The sequence below is a fragment of the Sebastes fasciatus genome, chromosome 11 (genome assembly GCF_043250625.1).
Source record: "Sebastes fasciatus isolate fSebFas1 chromosome 11, fSebFas1.pri, whole genome shotgun sequence".
NCBI classification, from domain to species: domain Eukaryota; kingdom Metazoa; phylum Chordata; class Actinopteri; order Perciformes; family Sebastidae; genus Sebastes; species Sebastes fasciatus.
Window position 1 is genome coordinate 14,421,281 of NC_133805.1, and position 19,066 is coordinate 14,440,346.

At 41.5% G+C, this 19,066-nt stretch overlaps 1 protein-coding gene across 2 annotated transcripts; it reads left to right on the plus strand.

Annotated features, from left to right (window-relative positions):
• Positions 1-1,581: 1,581 nt before the first annotated feature.
• Positions 1,582-19,038, plus strand: LOC141777016 (integrin alpha-6-like). 2 transcript variants are annotated; one of them, XM_074650933.1, is made up of 26 exons: positions 1,582-1,866; positions 9,604-9,731; positions 9,860-9,939; positions 10,577-10,838; positions 11,683-11,814; positions 11,959-12,166; positions 12,256-12,449; positions 12,572-12,669; positions 12,962-13,086; positions 13,173-13,256; positions 13,373-13,434; positions 13,974-14,131; positions 14,218-14,361; positions 14,458-14,573; positions 14,656-14,812; positions 14,906-14,986; positions 15,076-15,155; positions 15,285-15,362; positions 15,445-15,547; positions 15,699-15,869; positions 16,012-16,113; positions 16,255-16,371; positions 16,807-16,905; positions 17,273-17,398; positions 17,553-17,630; positions 18,159-19,038. In XM_074650933.1, the coding sequence occupies exons 1-25, from the start codon at positions 1,691-1,693 to the stop codon at positions 17,616-17,618; spliced, it is 3,147 nt and encodes a 1,048-aa protein (XP_074507034.1). In that variant the 5' UTR covers positions 1,582-1,690; the 3' UTR covers positions 17,619-17,630; positions 18,159-19,038. The 2 variants fall into 2 exon arrangements, with proteins under 2 accessions (XP_074507034.1, XP_074507033.1); XM_074650932.1 differs by lacking the exon at positions 17,553-17,630.
• The last annotated feature ends 28 nt before the right edge of the window (positions 19,039-19,066 follow it).

Here is a 19,066-nt window from a genome sequence, read left to right on the forward strand (position 1 = left end):
GGTTTTGTAACTCTGATTCAATTAATACATATAAATTACACCTTATTTTTCTGTTAAATAAAAATCTAATATAAAAGATCAAGATTAAACTCCTGTTTTTTGTCCAGTTCCAAGTAATGTTTAATCACAGAGCTGAACCTCACTAGAGATCGTAACAGACCTGCACATGGACTCACATTCCTCCCCTGCCGTTTTCTCCTTTCTGCATTCCCCTCTTCCACCATTATTGGTGCCTTTTATACTGTATGGGGGCAGTTTCTTTCTCCCTCTCCTTTTCTGTCTGCCCTCTTTTCTCAATGTGCAGACAAAGCCGGCGTTGTCTGCTGAAATGCTGTGTTGCGGGGACAGGACTTTGGGTCAGCGTCTCATGGAATGCCTTGAAAATCATCTAGTGGGGGAGTGTGTTAATGTGCTGGTCTGTGCCCGGTCTGCTCTCTGTGACTCATCTAATGAGTCATTACGGAAGACACGGGCCCTGTGGTGATTGCATGTAATGATGTGAGGGAAAACGCGGAAAGAATTGTAACTCTAATTTCTAGTTTTGGATTGTGGTTTTGTAGAAGCCAGCTACTGTATTGCAAACACACTGCTGCATATCTCTATTTCTTCTATTCCTTTTGGTCCAAAGTCTTTATCTCAGTCTCTGTTTCCATCTGTCTCTCCCACTCTAGGTCATAATATTGCTATTGTTGTTTGAACCGATCATTCAAAGCCAAAATATTTCTGTCAGAATTACTCTGCTGACTAACTACTGCGCCAGCATGATTGTCCCTCTTCTCTCTCCCAGCCTATTGTCTCTGCTTCTACTTGTTAACTGCGAGGGCGTCAGTAAACACAATTTACTGTGAGAGCGTGGAGCGGTGGAGTGTGCAGATTGCACTCTCATGTCACTGGGTATTTTGCCAATATTTTCCCTCTTGTGGGACTCAGCATATGTTTTGTTTACGCCTGTGTCCAAGGGAGTTTAACAGAAGTCTTCATTAAAGTGTTATGCTCAGAGATCTGTAGCGTCAGAAGCTGCCAGTGTAGCCTGAAGCATCATTTTATTGTTACAAATGTGTTTTGACAAAAGCCTCAGGCGTCATTGACCTGGTTAGATTACAGTATTGATCTGCTGCAAGCTAACAACACACAAAAAAGGCATTCATCTTTTCCAACTAAAATATACTTGACAATATAAGTTAGAGTTCAAAGCATCATAACTAAAATATGCTTGACAAAATAAGTTGGATTTCAAAGCATATATACTTGACAATATAAGTTAGATTTCAAAGCATAAATACTTGACAATATAAGTTATATTTCAAAGCATTATAACTAAAATATACTTGACAATATAAGTTAGATTTCAAAGCATATATACTTGACAACATAAGTGAGATTTCAAAGCATTATAACTGATATATACTTGACAAGATAAGTTAGATTTTAAAGCATTATAACTGATATATACTTGACATTATAAGTTAGATTTTAAAGCATATATACTTGACAAAGTCAGTACCATTTCAGAGGTGTGCCAGCAGTGGGCTGGTGAGTGGGAGGAGCAGCAGAAAGTAAAGTGCACCACCACATTGAACCCTCCAGCAGCCTCACTCACTCTGCACCTCCTTCAGTGAAGGACTCACCTTTCACCAGTTCAGCTGAGGAGTTGTGTATTGTTTTATATATATATCTATCTGTATAGCTCATGGAGGGCAGGCTCACCTGTGGACTGTGGACGGTCGTCTTCCTCCTGGGATGTGGGCGACTGTCTGCGTTCAACCTGGACACCGATAATGTCCAGGAAAAGAGCGGACCTCGGGGCAGTTTGTTCGGCTTCTCTCTCGCTCTGCACTGGCAGCTCCAACCGGAGAACAAGAGAATGTAAGACCTTGTTTTGTTTTTCTTTTAAAGGGGAGACATATTTCTGCTCCGACCTAGCCCTGGAAACACGCCTATATGTCATTAAAATAACTTCTGTAACCTTGTCATTAAAATGTCACAGCAATGTAGACGACTGTAAGTTTATTTTGGAGTGTTTTAGCTTTTAGAAAAATCTCCTCTAAACCTACTTTTACCGTTATGAGTGCTAAATGCCACCTAGTGATTTGAGCTCAGGTATGTCGCAGGTACTTTTACTGTAAGCTCACTGTTTTCCAATAAATCTCAGCAAACCTTGTCCTTCAGCTACAGAATAACAGAATACTGTACTTTATACACCTGCTGTAAGCTTAAGGCCTTCTCCTTGTTAATCTTTGCTTTCAGGTTACTTATTTGTGAGTTTTTATTGGACCTACACAGCAGACAAGTATATACGCTTTGAAATCTAACTTATATTGTCAAGTATATATACTTTGAAATCTAACTTATATTGTCAAGTATATATGCTTTTAAATCTAACTTATATTGTCAAGTATATATACTTTGAAATCTAACTTATATTGTCAAGTATATATGCTTTTAAATCTAACTTATATTGTCAAGTATATATACTTTTAAATCTAACTTATATTGTCAAGTATATATACTTTTAAATCTAACTTATATTGTCAAGTATATATGCTTTGAAATCTAACTTATCTTGTCAAGTATATTTTGGTTATAATGCTTTGAAATCTAACTTATATTGTCAAGTATATTTTGGTTATAATGCTTTGAAATCTAACTTATATTGTCAAGTATATATGCTTTTAAATCTAACTTATATTGTCAAGTATATACTGTATGCACATGTGCACGTCCACATGTCTTTCTCCTGGGGTTGTTTTGGGGTGAGCTTTTTTTTGGAGTTTAGGTCCAAAACATGTCGTTGAATCATTGTTGGCACATTTATGGGCATTGATTCAGAGGGATTTGTCATTGTGCATAAAGGCTAACTGCCATCAGGTGGTCACTGGTTTGAATAGCCTGATTATTAACTGACCTGAGATCAGAGCTGTGGCATTCCTTAATCTGGGAGTCTGACTAGAATGGACCAGCCAGAAATAAATATACTTGTTTGCCTGTGTTAAAGGACTTTAACTTGATTTGCTGGTCCATAGACAATACTATTCAGATTAAAAGTAGCGATACTACACTGTAATAGTACTCAAGTAAAAGTCCTGCATTGAAAAATGTAACATAAGTAAAAGTAACTACAAATGTACTTAAACTATCTAAACATTCAATGCAGACAAATAATTAAAACTTTGATTATTATTACTGATGCATGGATGTGTAAGTAGCGTTTTAATGTTGTAGTTGGTTGAGGTGTGGCTGATTTGAATAGCTTTATATGGTCGGGTAGTTTGATTTATAACAATGCATCATGTTTCATATGTTTTGCATATAAAATCTTAATGAAATTATTCCAAGTAACAATAGCTGTTTAATAAATATAAATAAAATATCTACTTTTCACTAGAGGTGTAAAACATAAGTTCCATCACGATGTGATATTATATAGATTCTTTTGACAACGGTACGATATCTGCGGCTATCACAAAGTCGGCCACGATACGATTTCCATTTGATTACATTCAGGGGCCTGCGATCGATATATCATTAAGTCCGTTTAACACATGAGTTACATTTATATCAACTCACAAAAATCAAGTAAAATATGATTTGAAAATGTTATTACTGAGAAGAAATGGTGACACAGATGTGCCATGGGAATTTCAAAATAAAGGTCTATCTTAAAGATAATGATATGTATGTAACATTTTCACATTGCATCGGAAATATCGGATCTTCATTGAATTGATATAGCGATCTAGAGCGATGTATCATTACACCCTTACTTTATACTTAGGTAAATTCCACCACTGCCCCTAATATAGCACAATATATATATTATCTTACTTTTTACACAGAAATGATCAATACACAGCCTTTTCTATCTTGTAATTGGTCAACGGATTTGTGCTCCAAATAGCGGTTTGTATTTATATAACTAATGCCTTAAGGTCACCACAGTGTGTATACCCACTGGAAGATATTCCGAACTATTAAGGCTCATTCCCCAAGTCTTTAACCTTCTCCACAGAGGTTAAACACTGTTCTTAAACTTATTTACACACTTCTACTACTGCTTCAGATCCACACACACACACACACACACACACACACACACACACACACACACACACACACACACACACACACACACACACAGTGGCAGTGTGTGTCCTAGTTTTAGGCTCGGTGTCTAAATGAAAGACACATGCACATCAGCACAAGACCGAAGCCACCACAAAGTCCCCCTGCTTCAGGTTGTAAAGTTAAATACAAGAAAACAGAACACAGTCGGATTACATTGGTGGAAAACCTGGAAAGCGACAGATATCAGTGTAGAGATAATGTAGACTGAGTTGTCAACTGTTTTGATAATCCATTACTGTAATTATAAAAGTATTTTTTAAGCAAAAATGCCAAACATTTGCTTGTTCCAGCTCTTTAAATGTAAAGATATGCTGGTTTTCCTCGTCAGCTATGATAGTAAACTGAAAACTTTAAAGGGACTATTTGTAACTTTGTACACGCGTAAATGTAGCGGGTCGTCACACATGCGCGCTCGCGTATGCGCGTTCGCGTGTAGCCGCTGTACACTCCTCCTCTGCCTGCTCGCCTTCACTCAGACAGCGAGCGTCCTCGATCAGCTCGCTCCACCTCTAGACGTGAACGCGCGCTCACTCCACACTGCAGAAGAGTTAGTTTAGCTCTGAGAATATCTAGTGAATGCACAGGGGACGTTTGTGCAGAAATAAATGCTGCAGCTCCTCCAGACCAACAGAGGTTTCCCGTGTCTTTTGAAGTGACAGAGCTCTACAGAGATTTACGTTGTCTTCTCGTTACCGACCGGGTGCCGGTGCCTCCTCTGCTCTCTCCGGCTGCAGGCGGAGAGAGCAGAGGAGACATGCTGCAGAGCCCCGCTGCCTCAGCCTGCACTGAGACAGGAAAAGCCAACACTAGGATCAGATCTAAATCATGTTCACGGAGAGACCTTCGTCTGGTCAGCTAACATTACTGCCAAGCAGCTGAAATATAGAGTGATATTGTGGTTTTAGCTGACGTGTGTCGACTCACTGTTTTGAGCGATGCTCGTTCAGGTATATTGAGAGCGAGCAAGCGCGAGCCCGACGCTGACTTTCGTTGATTTCACGGCCACAGGTGTCGCTGTTAAGAAGCATTTCTGAAAGTTACAAATAGTCCCTTTAAGTTTTGGACTGTTAAGTCGAACAAAATGAGCTAATTTGAAACAGCAATTGTGTCTCTAGATAATCGACATTGGCATTTTTCACTATTTTCTGACATTTTATGCACCAAACTACTAATTGACTGAGAGAGTAATTTGTACATTAATCGAAAAAAAATCTCTTATCTGCAGCTCTAACCCTTATTTTTGAGAGGTGTAATTTCAGGCAGGTTTTCAGTGGGATTATTTACTATGATGCAGAGGTATCTGCCCTAATCTAATATTCCACATAGTTGACTAGTTTGTGGAGTCTTTTGCAATACGCTTGTCCTTAATCAGTATCGAAACGAATGAGCTTGAACCGTCAGCAGCATGTTCTGTCTGTATCACATTATAACACAAGTTTGAATGTGTGCGTGCATGTTCGAGCAGGAAGCCATGTTTGTTTTGCAAGTGACGGTGTTCATACTGCTGTTATGGAGGTGGAATGTGCTCTCACTGTGGACTGGGTGTATTTGTGTCTATGCACATGCATTCATGTGCTGCCTGTGTATGCGAATGTGTGTGTGCCTGTTTCGGTGCGTTTTAATGGTGCTGATGCATGCTGTGGCTGAGCACTGAGGCGTTGCCTTGTTGTCAGTCACTTGGAAGAGTGTCAGAAGAGTGCTTGATACATTCCTAACCTGAGGCAAAAAAAAAGTAGCGATGGAGCTAATAGAAAAGAGATTTTATGCGCTGACGGTGATTTGAGTTCACTAACGTAGATTGTAACAACATGTGTGCTGCAATAAGTGTTGTCGTGTGTGTGTTTGTGTCCCCCCCTCATATGTGTCTCCTCACTGCTGGGTGTGCGCACAGTGAGTCACAATCCTTTTCCAGCCATGCACGCCAACTTTTATTCAGTCTTATATATTCCAGTGTCTTTCATGCCCCACGGGGACGAGTGCTACATGTACCTGCAGGAGAGGGCAGGAGCCGATGGGATCGTGTATATGCATGTGTGCACGTGTCAGTGTGTGTGTGTTGCATTCCGTGGTCGTTCATAATTGCCAGATGGAGCTGTCTGTATAATAAAATCAAAATGCATGAGCTGGGAGGAGAGGGAGGAGGAGACCAAGTGAGAGGTTAGGGAAGTTTAAGAGCTTGGATTTGAGAAATGTGTGGGAGAAAGTAAATGCATGTGTGTGTGTGTGTGTGTGTTTTTCTGAGAAATAAAATTTGCTCTGGAGACACGTAGATGAAGCAAGAAGAGTGAAGGATGTAGGGACACGCCGTGGGAAAGAGGAAAGCACGACATGCCGGCATGTTAAACAGTAATGTCAATGTCATGCTGTGTCTAGATTCCAGAAATGGCAGAGGAGGAGATGGGAAAACTGGAGAGTTTAGTATTTCACTCAACTTTGTGTGTGAGTGTGTGTACGGTCTGTGTATGAGAGTCCGATCCAGTCCTCCCCACCCCACCCTTCCCCTCAGGTTAGTTGAGGATATCCAACATCAAAGAGAAAGAGAAAATAAAAGAGGTGATGGATGAAAGAATGCCGAGAGGAACATAAATCAGTTTAACATCTGGGCACCGAATATCAGCCGTTATTCAGACTTGATCCTGGCAGACGGATGGAGGGAAAAGTTGGGTAACACATGACACGAACCTCTGGATCTGCAACCCATTTGGAGGTCTAGATGATCGGCTGTTGCTAAGCAACGGGGTGTGCCCTACCCGGCCCGCCAGTTTGCTGTTGTAAACAAAAGCAACACACCTCTCTCAATGGGAGGTGTCTCTGATGGTCACTCTGCCTGTGTGCCCGAGTGCCACTGCCAGTATGTGTGTGTCTGTTTTACGAGTCATTGCACCCAAACACACACCCAAACACACAAACACACACACACACACACTCTCTCTCTCTCTCTCTCTCTCTCTCTCTCTCTCTCTCTCTCTCATGTTTGTCTCTCCTGTAGACTAAGCTTGTGTGTTGTGGCTGGTGAACGATTAGATAAACATCTGGGTCACTGTCAGCCAGGCAGCGGGTCAACCTTATCACAGTGCCAGTCTCCGACACATCATGTCAGCACTTCACTCTTCAATGGCAAACAATAATAATAATGTGTAGCAATTAGGGCTGTCAGTCGATTCAAATATTTAATCGCGATTAATTGCATGATTGTCCATAGTTAATCGTGATTAATCGCAAATTAAATTGCTGTTCAAAATGTACCTTAAAGGGAGATTTTTCAAGTATTTAATACTCTTATCAACATGGGAGTGAGCAAATATGCTTGCTTTATGCAAATGTATGTATGTATTTATCATTGGAAATGAATTAACAACACAAAACAAAGACAAATATTGTCCAGAAACCCTCACAGGTACTGCATTTAGCACAAAATATATGCTGAAATCATAACATGGCAAACTGAAGCCCAACAGGCAAAAACAGCTGTCAGTGTGTCAGTGTGCTGATTTGACTTTGACTTGCCCCAAACTGCATGTGATTATCATAAAGTGGGCATGTATGTAAAGGGGAGACTCGTGGGTACCCATAGAACCCATTTACATTCACATATCTTGAGGTCAGAGGTCAACGGACCCCTTTGAGAATGGCCATGCCAGTTTTTCATCGCCTAAATTTAGCGCAAGTGTGGAGCGTTATTTAACCTCTTTATCAACAAGCTAGTATGACATGGTTGGTACCGATGGATTCCTTAGGTTTTATTCACTCTAGCTTTAAAATGCGTTAAAGAAATTAGTGGCGTTAAAACAAATTTGCATTAACTCGTTATTATCGCGTTAACTTTGACAGCTCTAGTAGCAGTAAAGATAATATGTCTATTGAGATTAGTCTCCAATTTAGATTCTTAAACAAGGCTTTTTCTAATTTGCATCATATGTAAGCAACTACTTATACAAGTAAGTTATTTAATTAACATAATCTTGATATAAAGCTGTTTGTGTACTATTGTTGGTTGCGTTTGCCCCGAAGGAAACAGCTGAATGAGACACTGAATGAGTATCACAATGTGATTATGTAGAAGTACAGTATGCAGCAGAGACCCCAGACCCAGTGACCCCATTTCCCAGAGTCCAATGTGTCTTGGCAGAGCTCTTTCCGTCCATTCTCCTGACTTCCTGTGTCATCCTACGATAAGTGGGAGCGGAGATGTGCCCACCTGGGATTCACTGGTTAGTCACTCATCTCTGAAGTGACTCATTTGAATCATCTTTAATAGATAAGCACATGCCCGGACAATTGCACTCGGCGTGAAAATATGTTTCTCTGTCTGTGTCAAGTGTCTTTCCCTCCCTATAGTAGTTAAAAAAAAAAGTAGGATTGGACACTTACTGGGTGGGTTAACAGTGCAAATTATAGTGCTGTGGCTTTTGAAACGAAGCCAGACCAATCCAGTGGTTCAAATTGGATAAACAGTTTGTTTCCATTGTGATAACTTGTCGTGATGCATTTTTTTTTAAGAGAAATGTCTTCATACTTGCTCAATATAAGCATTATAAGACTGTGGACAACTTTGTGAACAGTTTTAACAAGCCGTATATCTGTATGTCATATAAATAGATTTATTATCCTTTGCTAATCCCCATCACGCTCGCTGAAGTCAATATTCACGATGATTTACAATTTGTATTTTGACATCTTCTCCCACATTAGTGTTTTGCAGCATTGACTAGTGAGGTCTACGCTGCAAACATGCTGATCACATTAGGCCACAGCTCCTCTCTCAGACTAGTATATGTCTGTGTAGATTCCCTCCCAGATGGTATGCGTATCTGAGATTGCTTTGTGTTCCAGCTAAAAACGGCTTTGCTTAATCTCATCTGGTGAAGACAGTGTGCTGTGCAGCGTTAACTCTGGAGGTCATCGGACAGACAAAGCAAGCCAGAGAGAGCTCCTGGAACATACCGAGAGAGAGAGAGAGAGAGAGAGATAGAGAGAGATAGAGAGAGAGAGAGAGAGAGAGAGAGAGAGAGAGAGAGAGAGATATATGGTGACAAAGCATCAGTTCAAAGGATGACATCCGTGACTTGTTTGATTTACTCGGTAGGAAACTCTGGGAACTGGATGCCCATCGTCAAGACTTGGGTGTGGCATTTTGCCCTTGTCCTTGGTCCACAATGGCAGCCTCTGTGTGTGTGTGTGTGTTTGGAGAGAAGTAGAAAGCCTGGTTCAATCAACCACAGCAGGCGTTTGAAAGGGGTCTTTGACTCAGTTGGACTGTGAGGACATGGAACATCAGTTCGGTGGCGGATGTGTGTGTGAATATGGCTGCTGTGTGACACAGTAGACTGGAATGTATGATAATATAATGTGCAAGTGGAAGAAATGCCAGAGCGCGAGATGAAAATGAGCGTCGCAGCTTGAGCCTCTTTCACAATGTGCATCTGATCAAGCTGCATAATGGTTTAACGGACTCGTGTGTGTGTGTGTCTGTTGCAGACTGCTGATCGGTGCCCCGAGAGCAGAAGCGATGAGTCGTCAAAAATCTAAAGTGACAGGAGGACTGTACAGCTGCAGCATGACCCCCATCCCAACTCCTTGCAAAAGAGTTGACTTTGATAACAACGGTGAGATATCCGCTGACACCTGTGCATTTCTCTTCTCTAATGTGTTTTAGGCTATTTTAGGCCCCCCCCCCCGATATTTGAGTCACAACATCCTCTTTGTGTCTATTCCTGCCCCTGTCTCTGTGTAGAGGACCTAAGAAGTGAAAGCAAAGAGAACCAGTGGATGGGAGTGTCAGTCAACAGTCAGGGGCCGGGAGGCAAGATTGTGGTAAGACGGTCTTTGTCTTTGTATCCGACCATGACACTGTTTTTTCTTTGTCTTATATCACTGTAAACTGAATATCTGCAGGTTTTGGACTATAGATTTGACAAAATAAGACAATCGAAGGTCGCATTGGACTCTGGGAAATTGTAACAGGCATTTTTTTCACTATTTTATGATATTTTAAAGACTAGTTAAGTCAGTTAATCAAGAAAATAATTGGCAGATTAGTTTCAGCCCTACGGATACCTTTAAACCAACACAAACCTGTGTTTTCCAGTGGTATCAAACATGCCATGCTGGATTACAGGGAAATGTATAACAGCATTTAAAAAAATTGTCCATTAAAATTACAGCTATTAAAAGTTGTGTCTTGTAAATAAGTGATATGCAATGAAGCTCTGAATCAAGCAGACAAAAAAACAGAAAAGCGGCACACTTATTGCTTGATAAATGGCTCAAACTGGCTTAAACAATGGAGATCTACTAAAAGTTTCAGCACTGCAGAATATATACTATGTCAAATATATGAGTAATTGGCTTATCTTGAAGCTACTTAAGGTGAAATTTAAAACTCATTTCAACATGAGCCTTTTCCTTTTAATCACCATTACGTCAACTTGACTTTCTGTTCCCCTGGTAGACCTGTGCCCATCGCTACCAGCGGCGGAACAACGTGAACACAGCCATTGAGAGCCGGAAAATCCTTGGTCGCTGCTACGTGCTGAGTCAGTCCCTGACTATTAACCCCGATACAGGTGAAGAGGGAGGTAGCTGGCATTTCTGTGACGGCCGGACCGAAGGCCACGAAAGGTTCGGCTCCTGCCAGCAGGGCCTCTCTGCCACATTCGACAAGGACTACCACTACCTCATCTTTGGGGCTCCTGGAGCGTACCACTGGAAAGGTAGTCTAATGTGTGTGTGTGTGTGTGTGTGTGTGTGTGTGTGTGTGTGTGTGTGTGCAGTCAGTGAGTAAGCTAGGAAAAATACTTACTGTAAGAGAACTTAACTGCACATGTGCTTCATTATCACATCGATTTATCAATTTTCATTTCAAAGGAATTTGCCAGTGATGCTTTTTTCAGTCATGTGTTCAACATTACTGCTAATTAGGATTATTGTGTTATGGGTTTTGCATCCTTTTATTACAAGCCAGTATGGGCGGGAATCACCAGAGGCCCCACGATACGATCTTATTGCCTTTTTAAACATTTTATAATATGCTGAGTGTTGCGATGAGATATTATTATCTTTATTCTACTGCAAATTATGCAGTTTTTCAACATCTGTTTTATCTAATAAGATACAGTTTTCACTCTGTTCATCTCAGAGTTTTCATTCACATATCTTGAGGTCAGAGGTCAAGGGACCCCTTTGAAAATGACCATGCCAGTTTTTCCTCTCCAAAATTTAGCGTAACTTTGGAGCGTTGTCTTCCTGACAAGCTAACATGAAATGGTGGTACCAATTCCTTAGGTTTTCTAGGTTCATATGATACCAGTATCTTCACTCTAGCTTTAAGACTGAGCCCTCTACAACCTCTGAAAGACAGAAGAGCGGCCGGACCCGCCCTCAGATTGTCAAGAGGTTAATAGATTATATAATAAAAGATAGATACTTGACGTCCGTGTATCAATACAATATTGCTACGCAAAATATCGTGATACTATGCTGTATAGATTTTTTCCCCCACCCCTACAAGCCAGATCTCTCCTGTCTTAACCCGTCCTCTCCTCTCCTCCCCTGCAGGTGTGGTACGCCTGGAGCAAAAGAACGAAACCTTCCTAGACCTAGGCATCTATGATGACGGTCCTTTTGAGGCGGGAGATGAGGCCGAACAGAATGCTGAATTGGTGCCTGTTCCTTCCAACAGCTACCTGGGTAAGACGCTGCGCGCTCTCTTTGTCCATTCATTGCCAATCTATGCCATCACTTCAGTCGCTCCATCGTGACAAAGAAGCGTATTCAAGCACCTGATTACCCCTGGCTATGTAAGCAAGCCTTCCTTTGTGTCTCGTCTCCCAGGCTTCTCTCTGGACTCGGGGAAGAGTCTGACCAAGAAGGGCCAGCTGACGGTGGTGGCGGGAGCTCCCAGAGCCAACCACAGCGGAGAAGTGGTGCTGCTGAAGAAAGGAGAGGGGAAGAATTTGGTAGACGAGTACACCCTCAAAGGGGAAGGGCTGGCCTCGTCTTTCGGCTACGATCTGGCTGTACTGGACCTCAACGGGGACGGGTGAGTGACGCAGCGTGGATAGACACAACCTGTGACTTCTGCTTTTCGCCATTACTGTATACTCACGAACAAGCGATGCCCTTTGTTAGCTGGGAGGACATAGTGGTGGGAGCGCCGCAGTACTTTGAGAAGGACGGGGAAATCGGAGGAGCCGTCTACGTCTACGTCAACAAAGCGGGAAGGTGGAGCGAAGTGACGCCCACCAGAATAAACGGAGCTCAGAACTCCATGTTTGGCATGGCTGTGGAAAACCTTGGAGACATCAATCTGGACGGTTTCAATGGTGAGGCTGCAACGTGTTTGCGTACTTTGCATATGTATACTACTGTCAGCCGGTCAGTCTTGATGCCCCTCATTGATCTGTATAGCAACACTGTAAGTCACTGTTTTTGTTCTTGCTGTCAGATTTTGCAGTGGGAGCTCCTTTTGATAATGATGGTGTAGGGAATGTTTACATCTACCACGGAGCAGCCAACGGTCTCAGCTCTACAGACGCAACACAGGTATGTAATAAACTGTTGGAATAACTAATTGGATTTTTTTGCATATACATTTTGTCCAAATGTGTAGTGTTTTCATCTAAGAAAATCCAAATAAATGTTTTCTTTCAATAATGAAGAAGGTGTTTAAATCAGTTTGACCATCATGCTTGAACCCTAAAAAGCTTCCTAAAAAACTAATTTAGGTAAAATGTGGGGATGTTATGCAACATAATATAGATTACTACTTTTGTTAGGTTGTAGCTCACAATAAAGTTATGATGGTTGGTTTTAACGTGTGTTTCTGTTGCTTTAGGTTCTGCACGGCAAGCCAGGAGTGAAGCAGTTCGGCTACTCTTTGGCAGGAAACATGGACCTGGATATGAACTCCTACCCTGACCTGGCTGTCGGATCTCTCTCTGACTCTGTCTTTGTCTACAAGTGAGTCAGTGAACTTGCACATTTTTCTCACTGTCCATCTCTGATCATGGTTATAGAGTTGCTCACTTGAGTCCTGTCCTCCCCAGAGCACGTCCAGTTATTGACATCAAGAAGGAAATCAAGTTCACTCCGAAGGAAATCGACCTCACCAAATGTAGCAAAACCTTCTGGTACGTGCGTCTTTTTTTCAGTAAAGGACATTCATCAAACTTATGACGAATTACTGTTAAGCATTATGCCTTACGGTACTGTGTCTGATTGTGGATAAACTGCATTGTGTCCCCAGCTTTGAAGTTGAAGTGTGCTTAACCTTCACTGCCAGCCCCGAGAGCTACACTCCCAGTCTGAGTAAGTAGAGCCGTCTGTTTCTGTATTATAGTCGTCTTTATAGTGTTTTTGCTTCTCATTATCGGAGATTCAACGGCAAGAAACTAGGACTGGCCGATATTTCCAGATGATAATTTATCATCTTTCAATGGAATGACATTTAGGTGACGTCATACACAATTAGGTCATCTAAATTGACAATAAGCACAGACTAACTCAAATTTCTCAGAAAAGATGGGAAATATTTTGAGTGAATATCATTTGTGGTGACCACGATGATTAACATATGTGTGTATACATGGAAATATCTATTTTTTTTTCCTTTATGATCGCACTAAAGTTCTGAATTAAATGAGTAAATACTCAGTACTTTTCATTTGTCAAGTATTTCATTCACACATACAGTACATTTATTGAACTACCATAAAACATGCTATATCATGATTTATATCGTTATCAAGATATGATATGACCTATATCGGGATAGAAGAAACCCAATCGTTTTCATCTGTCATTCTTTATCCTCCCCTCTCTCACGTCTCTGTCTCCGTCCCATCTAGCGGTGGCGTACTCCCTTGAGGCGGACGCTGAGCGTGGGAGGAGCGGTCTCAGCCCCAGAGCGACCTTCCTTAATACGAACAGTACCAAGTCCACTGGGACCGTCACCATGACCGGCAAAGGAAAGAAAAATTGCTTTAAGCGTAAGCTTGCCATAAAGGTAGTGACTCTCTCTGGAAAGATTTTTCTCCTCTCTCGAAACAAAGTGCATCTGTGGGTGGTGAGTGATATTGTGTCACTCTACAGGATAAAATTAAAGACAAGCTGCACGGGATCCCCATCGATGTGTCCGTGGACATCCAGAGCGCCAACCGTAAACGCAGACAGAGTTCCGCTTCTCAAATGACACCTGTCCTGGACGCCAAAGCGCCAGCGATAACTCGATCAGAGGTGCGTGTGCATGAAAGACAGACTTTATAGATAGATTTGATGTTCGCGCTGTATCTATATCATCTTTCGTGTGTGTGTGTGTGAATGTGGTTGTAGGTGAATTTCCTGAAGGATGGGTGCGGCAAAGACAATGTTTGTCAGAGCAACTTGATGGTGGAAAGTCGCTACGTTCACAGGTCAACTGGCGAAGACAAGTTCACTCCATTAGATCGGTAAGAGGACACACACACCTATTTTTCATAAGAGCATCATGTTTATTACTTTGTACGGGCCTTAACTTGTGTGTGTCTAAAGGGAGGGTGACATGCAGGTGATCTCACTCAAAGACCAGAAGGATATCGCCTTGGAGGTCAAAGTGTCCAATCTGAACGGAGATGATGCCTACGAAGCCGATGTGACCGTCACCTTCCCGCGCTCCCTCACCTACTCTACTTACCACGATACACCTGGCGTGAGTCTCTCTTCCTCTGTCTCTCTCTCTCTTTCTCTTTCACACACACATAAACACAATGTGATTCTGATTGGAGCTTGTGATTGATTTCAGAACAAAATATCCTGTGAGTCCAATAAACAAGGTTCTCATGCTAATTGTGAGCTTGGAAACCCCTTCAAGCGCGACTCAGTGGTAAGAGAAAATCACCTTTTGGACAATGTGTCTACCTCCTCTGCACAAGTGGCACTGTTGATATAATGTCTCTGTGTTTGCGCATATAGAAGACCTTCTACATTATTCTGAGTACATTAGGCATCTCTTCCAACATTACTGAACTGGAGGTTGATCTTCAGCTGAATACGTAAGTAAATCTAAGCTTGGAATACAAATGGATAATACTACAGATGCAGCAGGCACGCTCCTGGACCGTAATGCATTTATGCATTAACATTTGTGGTACATTTCTGACTTGACCTGTGTGTAATCTCAGGACAAGCAACCAGGGGAATATGGCCCCCTATAAAGCAAAGGCAAAGGTGAACATCATATTGCAGCTGTCTTTATTAGGGTGAGAAACACACACATAACAGCTCATATTCAAAAAGTATGCACAGATTCATGCTGCTAACTGCGCCCCCCTGACTCTCCAGACAAGCCCAGCCGTCTCAGGTCCAATTCGCAGGAGAGGCCAAAGGTGAGAATACCATAAGGACAGAAAGTGCCATTGGCAGTGCCATCACACACCAGTTCAGAGTGAGTACAGGACAGATCAGAAGTTGCTCCACACGTATCTCTCTATTTCATTGAAATGTTGACTTCAGCATTCTGCGTGTACACGTGCTTTAGTTCGATAAATCGTACTGTATCATCTGAGGTAGGGCGCTGATCCTGTCTTGATTTACAGATAATCAATCTGGGGAAGAGCTTGAAAGACTTGGGCACCGCCAGCCTTCACATCACATGGCCAAAAGAGACAACGGAAGGGAAGTGGTTGCTCTACCTGATGAAGATCAGCTCCGCTGGAGTGGACCAGATTGACTGCTCTCCTAAAGGGGAGATCAACTCTCTTGGCATGGTCAGTAAAAACAGCCTGCGCGTATAATTTTTCACTTGGTGTTTCTTTTTAAATAGCAGTAAAGGTTTATATTTATTTAAAGAAATAAAGAAGTTTTAATTTAATTTTATATTTGAATGTACTTTTTCTTCTCTGCTTTAAGCAATCGAGTGAGCCCAGGGTGAGAAGAGCAGTAGGAAAGAACCAGGGATCTGAAGAGGGCACTCTTTCACGTTTACTCGACAAGAAGAAAATGAAAATTCTGGTAACACCACACTATCCAGTCCTATTCTTTTGTTTTATATTACTAGATTATGTATATGTACTTTTTGCAACCAGTAGTAGTAGAGTGGTTCTAGTTCTAGTGAATCTTGTGGTAACTTTGTGCTCTCTTCTTTGTTGACAGTCCTGTGACAACAATGGGGGGGCTAAATGTGTGACGATTAAGTGCCCACTGCGGGGCATGGACAGTAATGCAGTCTTCACTCTCAACTCTCGCCTCTGGAACGCCACCTTCATAGAGGTAACAAAACGATGCAGGAAAATTAAGTCCTTTTACGCAACTTTATGTCTTTTATGTATGGTATTATAAATCTAGAACTTTTAGTAGTCTCAATTTGTGATGTTAAAGAGAAACGAAAATCGTGTTTTGGGACTTTGACTACTTAATTCTTGATTGTTGGTGACGTTGTTGTGGAACACTTTGTTGTTAAATGTCTCTCTTTAATTGTAATGTATTTTTGTTGTGGTTGTATTTACAGTATCTGACAGTTGCCATAGACACAAACAAAGTTTCTGAAACGATATATATACAAACTAACAGATTATTTTACACTAAAAACATTTGATAAATTCAAGGGAAAATTGTTATTGCGGCAAATTAATAATGAGTATTTTAGTATTTTCTTTGATTACTCCAAAAAGCATCTAAACTTGTTCTCCTTTTCTCCTCAAACAGGATTTTTCCAAGCTCCATCGTGTGGAGGTGATAGTGAAGGCCTCGCTGCATATCGATAGCACAGCGAAGAACACAGTGCTGCGTGATGCTGAGACACAGGTGATTAAAAACAACAGGAAAAAAAGCATTTACAATATGTGACAGCACTGGAGCCAAGAAGGACAGTTTTAAACAACAGGCCTTATTTTTATTGTATATTGTACATAGTGCCCTTTCTTTCTGTATTTTCTTGTACTTATTTCGTACATTTTGTGTTTTCTTGTAAACGGCACCCGGACCAGAAGGCAAAAAAATAATTTAATTGTACAGGGAAACTTGTTTCAACTGTGCACATGCCAATAAACGCTTTGACTTTAAATGCTGATGTCAGTGTAGTGCACGAACTTTAAAAACCTGAGAATAAAAAAACATTTAAAAGTGTCTCTGGTCCAGAGATGTTAAAACTGATACTGTATTGTGTCCCCAGGTGAAGCTGACAGTGTACCCAGAGAGGCGTGAAGCCCAGTACGGAGGAGTGCCGTGGTGGATCATCGTGCTGTCCATCCTGTTCGCGCTGCTGCTGTTGGCCCTGTTGGCTTTCCTTCTGTGGAAGGTAGGACTGAAGGACAAGGGGATGGGACGAACCCTGACCCAGCTAATAAAAACACACCTACAAATTTTATGATTTTTTTTTAAGACTTAGCACTTTACAGAGCAACTGTGTAACAGATATTACACACATGTTCTAACCATTCTCCTCTCCTCAGTGTGGAGTCTTTGGGAAAAAGAATAAAAACCTGTCAGAAAAAGAGAGACTGACACCACATGCATAAAAAAAAGAGAGGGTAAAATTACCCGGCCTGCCTCGAATGAGTGAAACTTTCTTTCCCGCTCCTTTTTGCTGCAAAAGCGCTGCTTCCTGGTATTGGGCAGGCAGTGGGCAATTCTCACATTGTGACATGAATGCTGTCATAAAAGTTGTTGGATTATTTCTGCATTTCACACATGATAATGTGTGGATCATTACAGCTTACCTGCATGGCCAGGGGAGGTGATGAGGAACTACACCATTGGGGCTGATCTGCATCTCTTTGATTTTCTCTTCTCTCTTGTGTTGCACATGCAGTCACTTGGTCTGAAGGTTTCTTTCTTTCTGCATTTAAACACAGGGGGCAAACATGTTTCCTTTCTTTAAGAGGAGTGCAGATGGCTTGTCTACGCCTCTTAATGGATTCACTGCATCTTGGCTCTCGCCTGTCAAACATTAAATGTCTCATCAACCTTCTTTGCTTTCTCTGAACGCCTTTAAATAGCCTTCCCCCCCCCCCCCCCCAAACAAAATATTGATTTTGTTTTCCCCTTCTTCTCTGCAGTGTGGCTTTTTCAAGCGAGCCAAATATGAAGACAAGGTTCCCAGTTACAACGCTGTTCGCATCAAACGGGAGGAGAGAGCGATGAACCCTGGGAATGGGAACTGGGAAAACCTGGAAAAGAAGCCCTGGATGACAACCTGGCATGACAAAGAACATTATTCTTAACAGCCATTGAGGTCTGACACCACACAGATTTCCTGTCGCTTACTGATGAACTCCCAAATTTACTGATTCTTTTTTTTTTTTTCCTGCCTTGTCTTTACACAGCATGGACTGTAAATATCAAGAAAATCATTTGTTAAAAAAAACATTTTTAGGACTAAATTTGTGATCTAACATTATGCTTCAGAGGCAGAATTGATCTCGGATAAAGTCTGTATGAATCACTGGAAGGAGAGTTGCAGTGTGGGAGACGATCCTGCACAACTACTGTCTGTCTGTCTGTCTGAGCTTGTTTTGTACATTTACTACATCCACAGTGTTGACTGGGGGAGGGAGGGTGGGAGTGTTTCTAGACTTTTTTTGTACATTTTTTGAATGGTTTTGTATTTATTCTTTGTGAGGAGTACTTTATGTTACGTGCCCTACAGGCCAAAGAGTCATGCAATGCATACACAGGCTTTTTTTCCTTCTATTTTTTAACTAAAATGTGTTTATTTCCCCCATTTTAAAAGAGCATTTTTTTAATAATTTCCACTGTGCATATGCCTTAACTGATCAGTTGTACATTAAGGAGGAACTGCATCTTTTCCACAGCTGTTGAGCACTCGGTTTTCAGATTGACTATCACACCTCTGCAGAATTCACCTTTTATTCACCAGCTGTAAAATAGAAAGAGTGATAGCGAACAAAGAGTTTCTTGAATAAAGGTTTTTAAACGTTGTCATATCCATGTCTTCTGTGTGTGA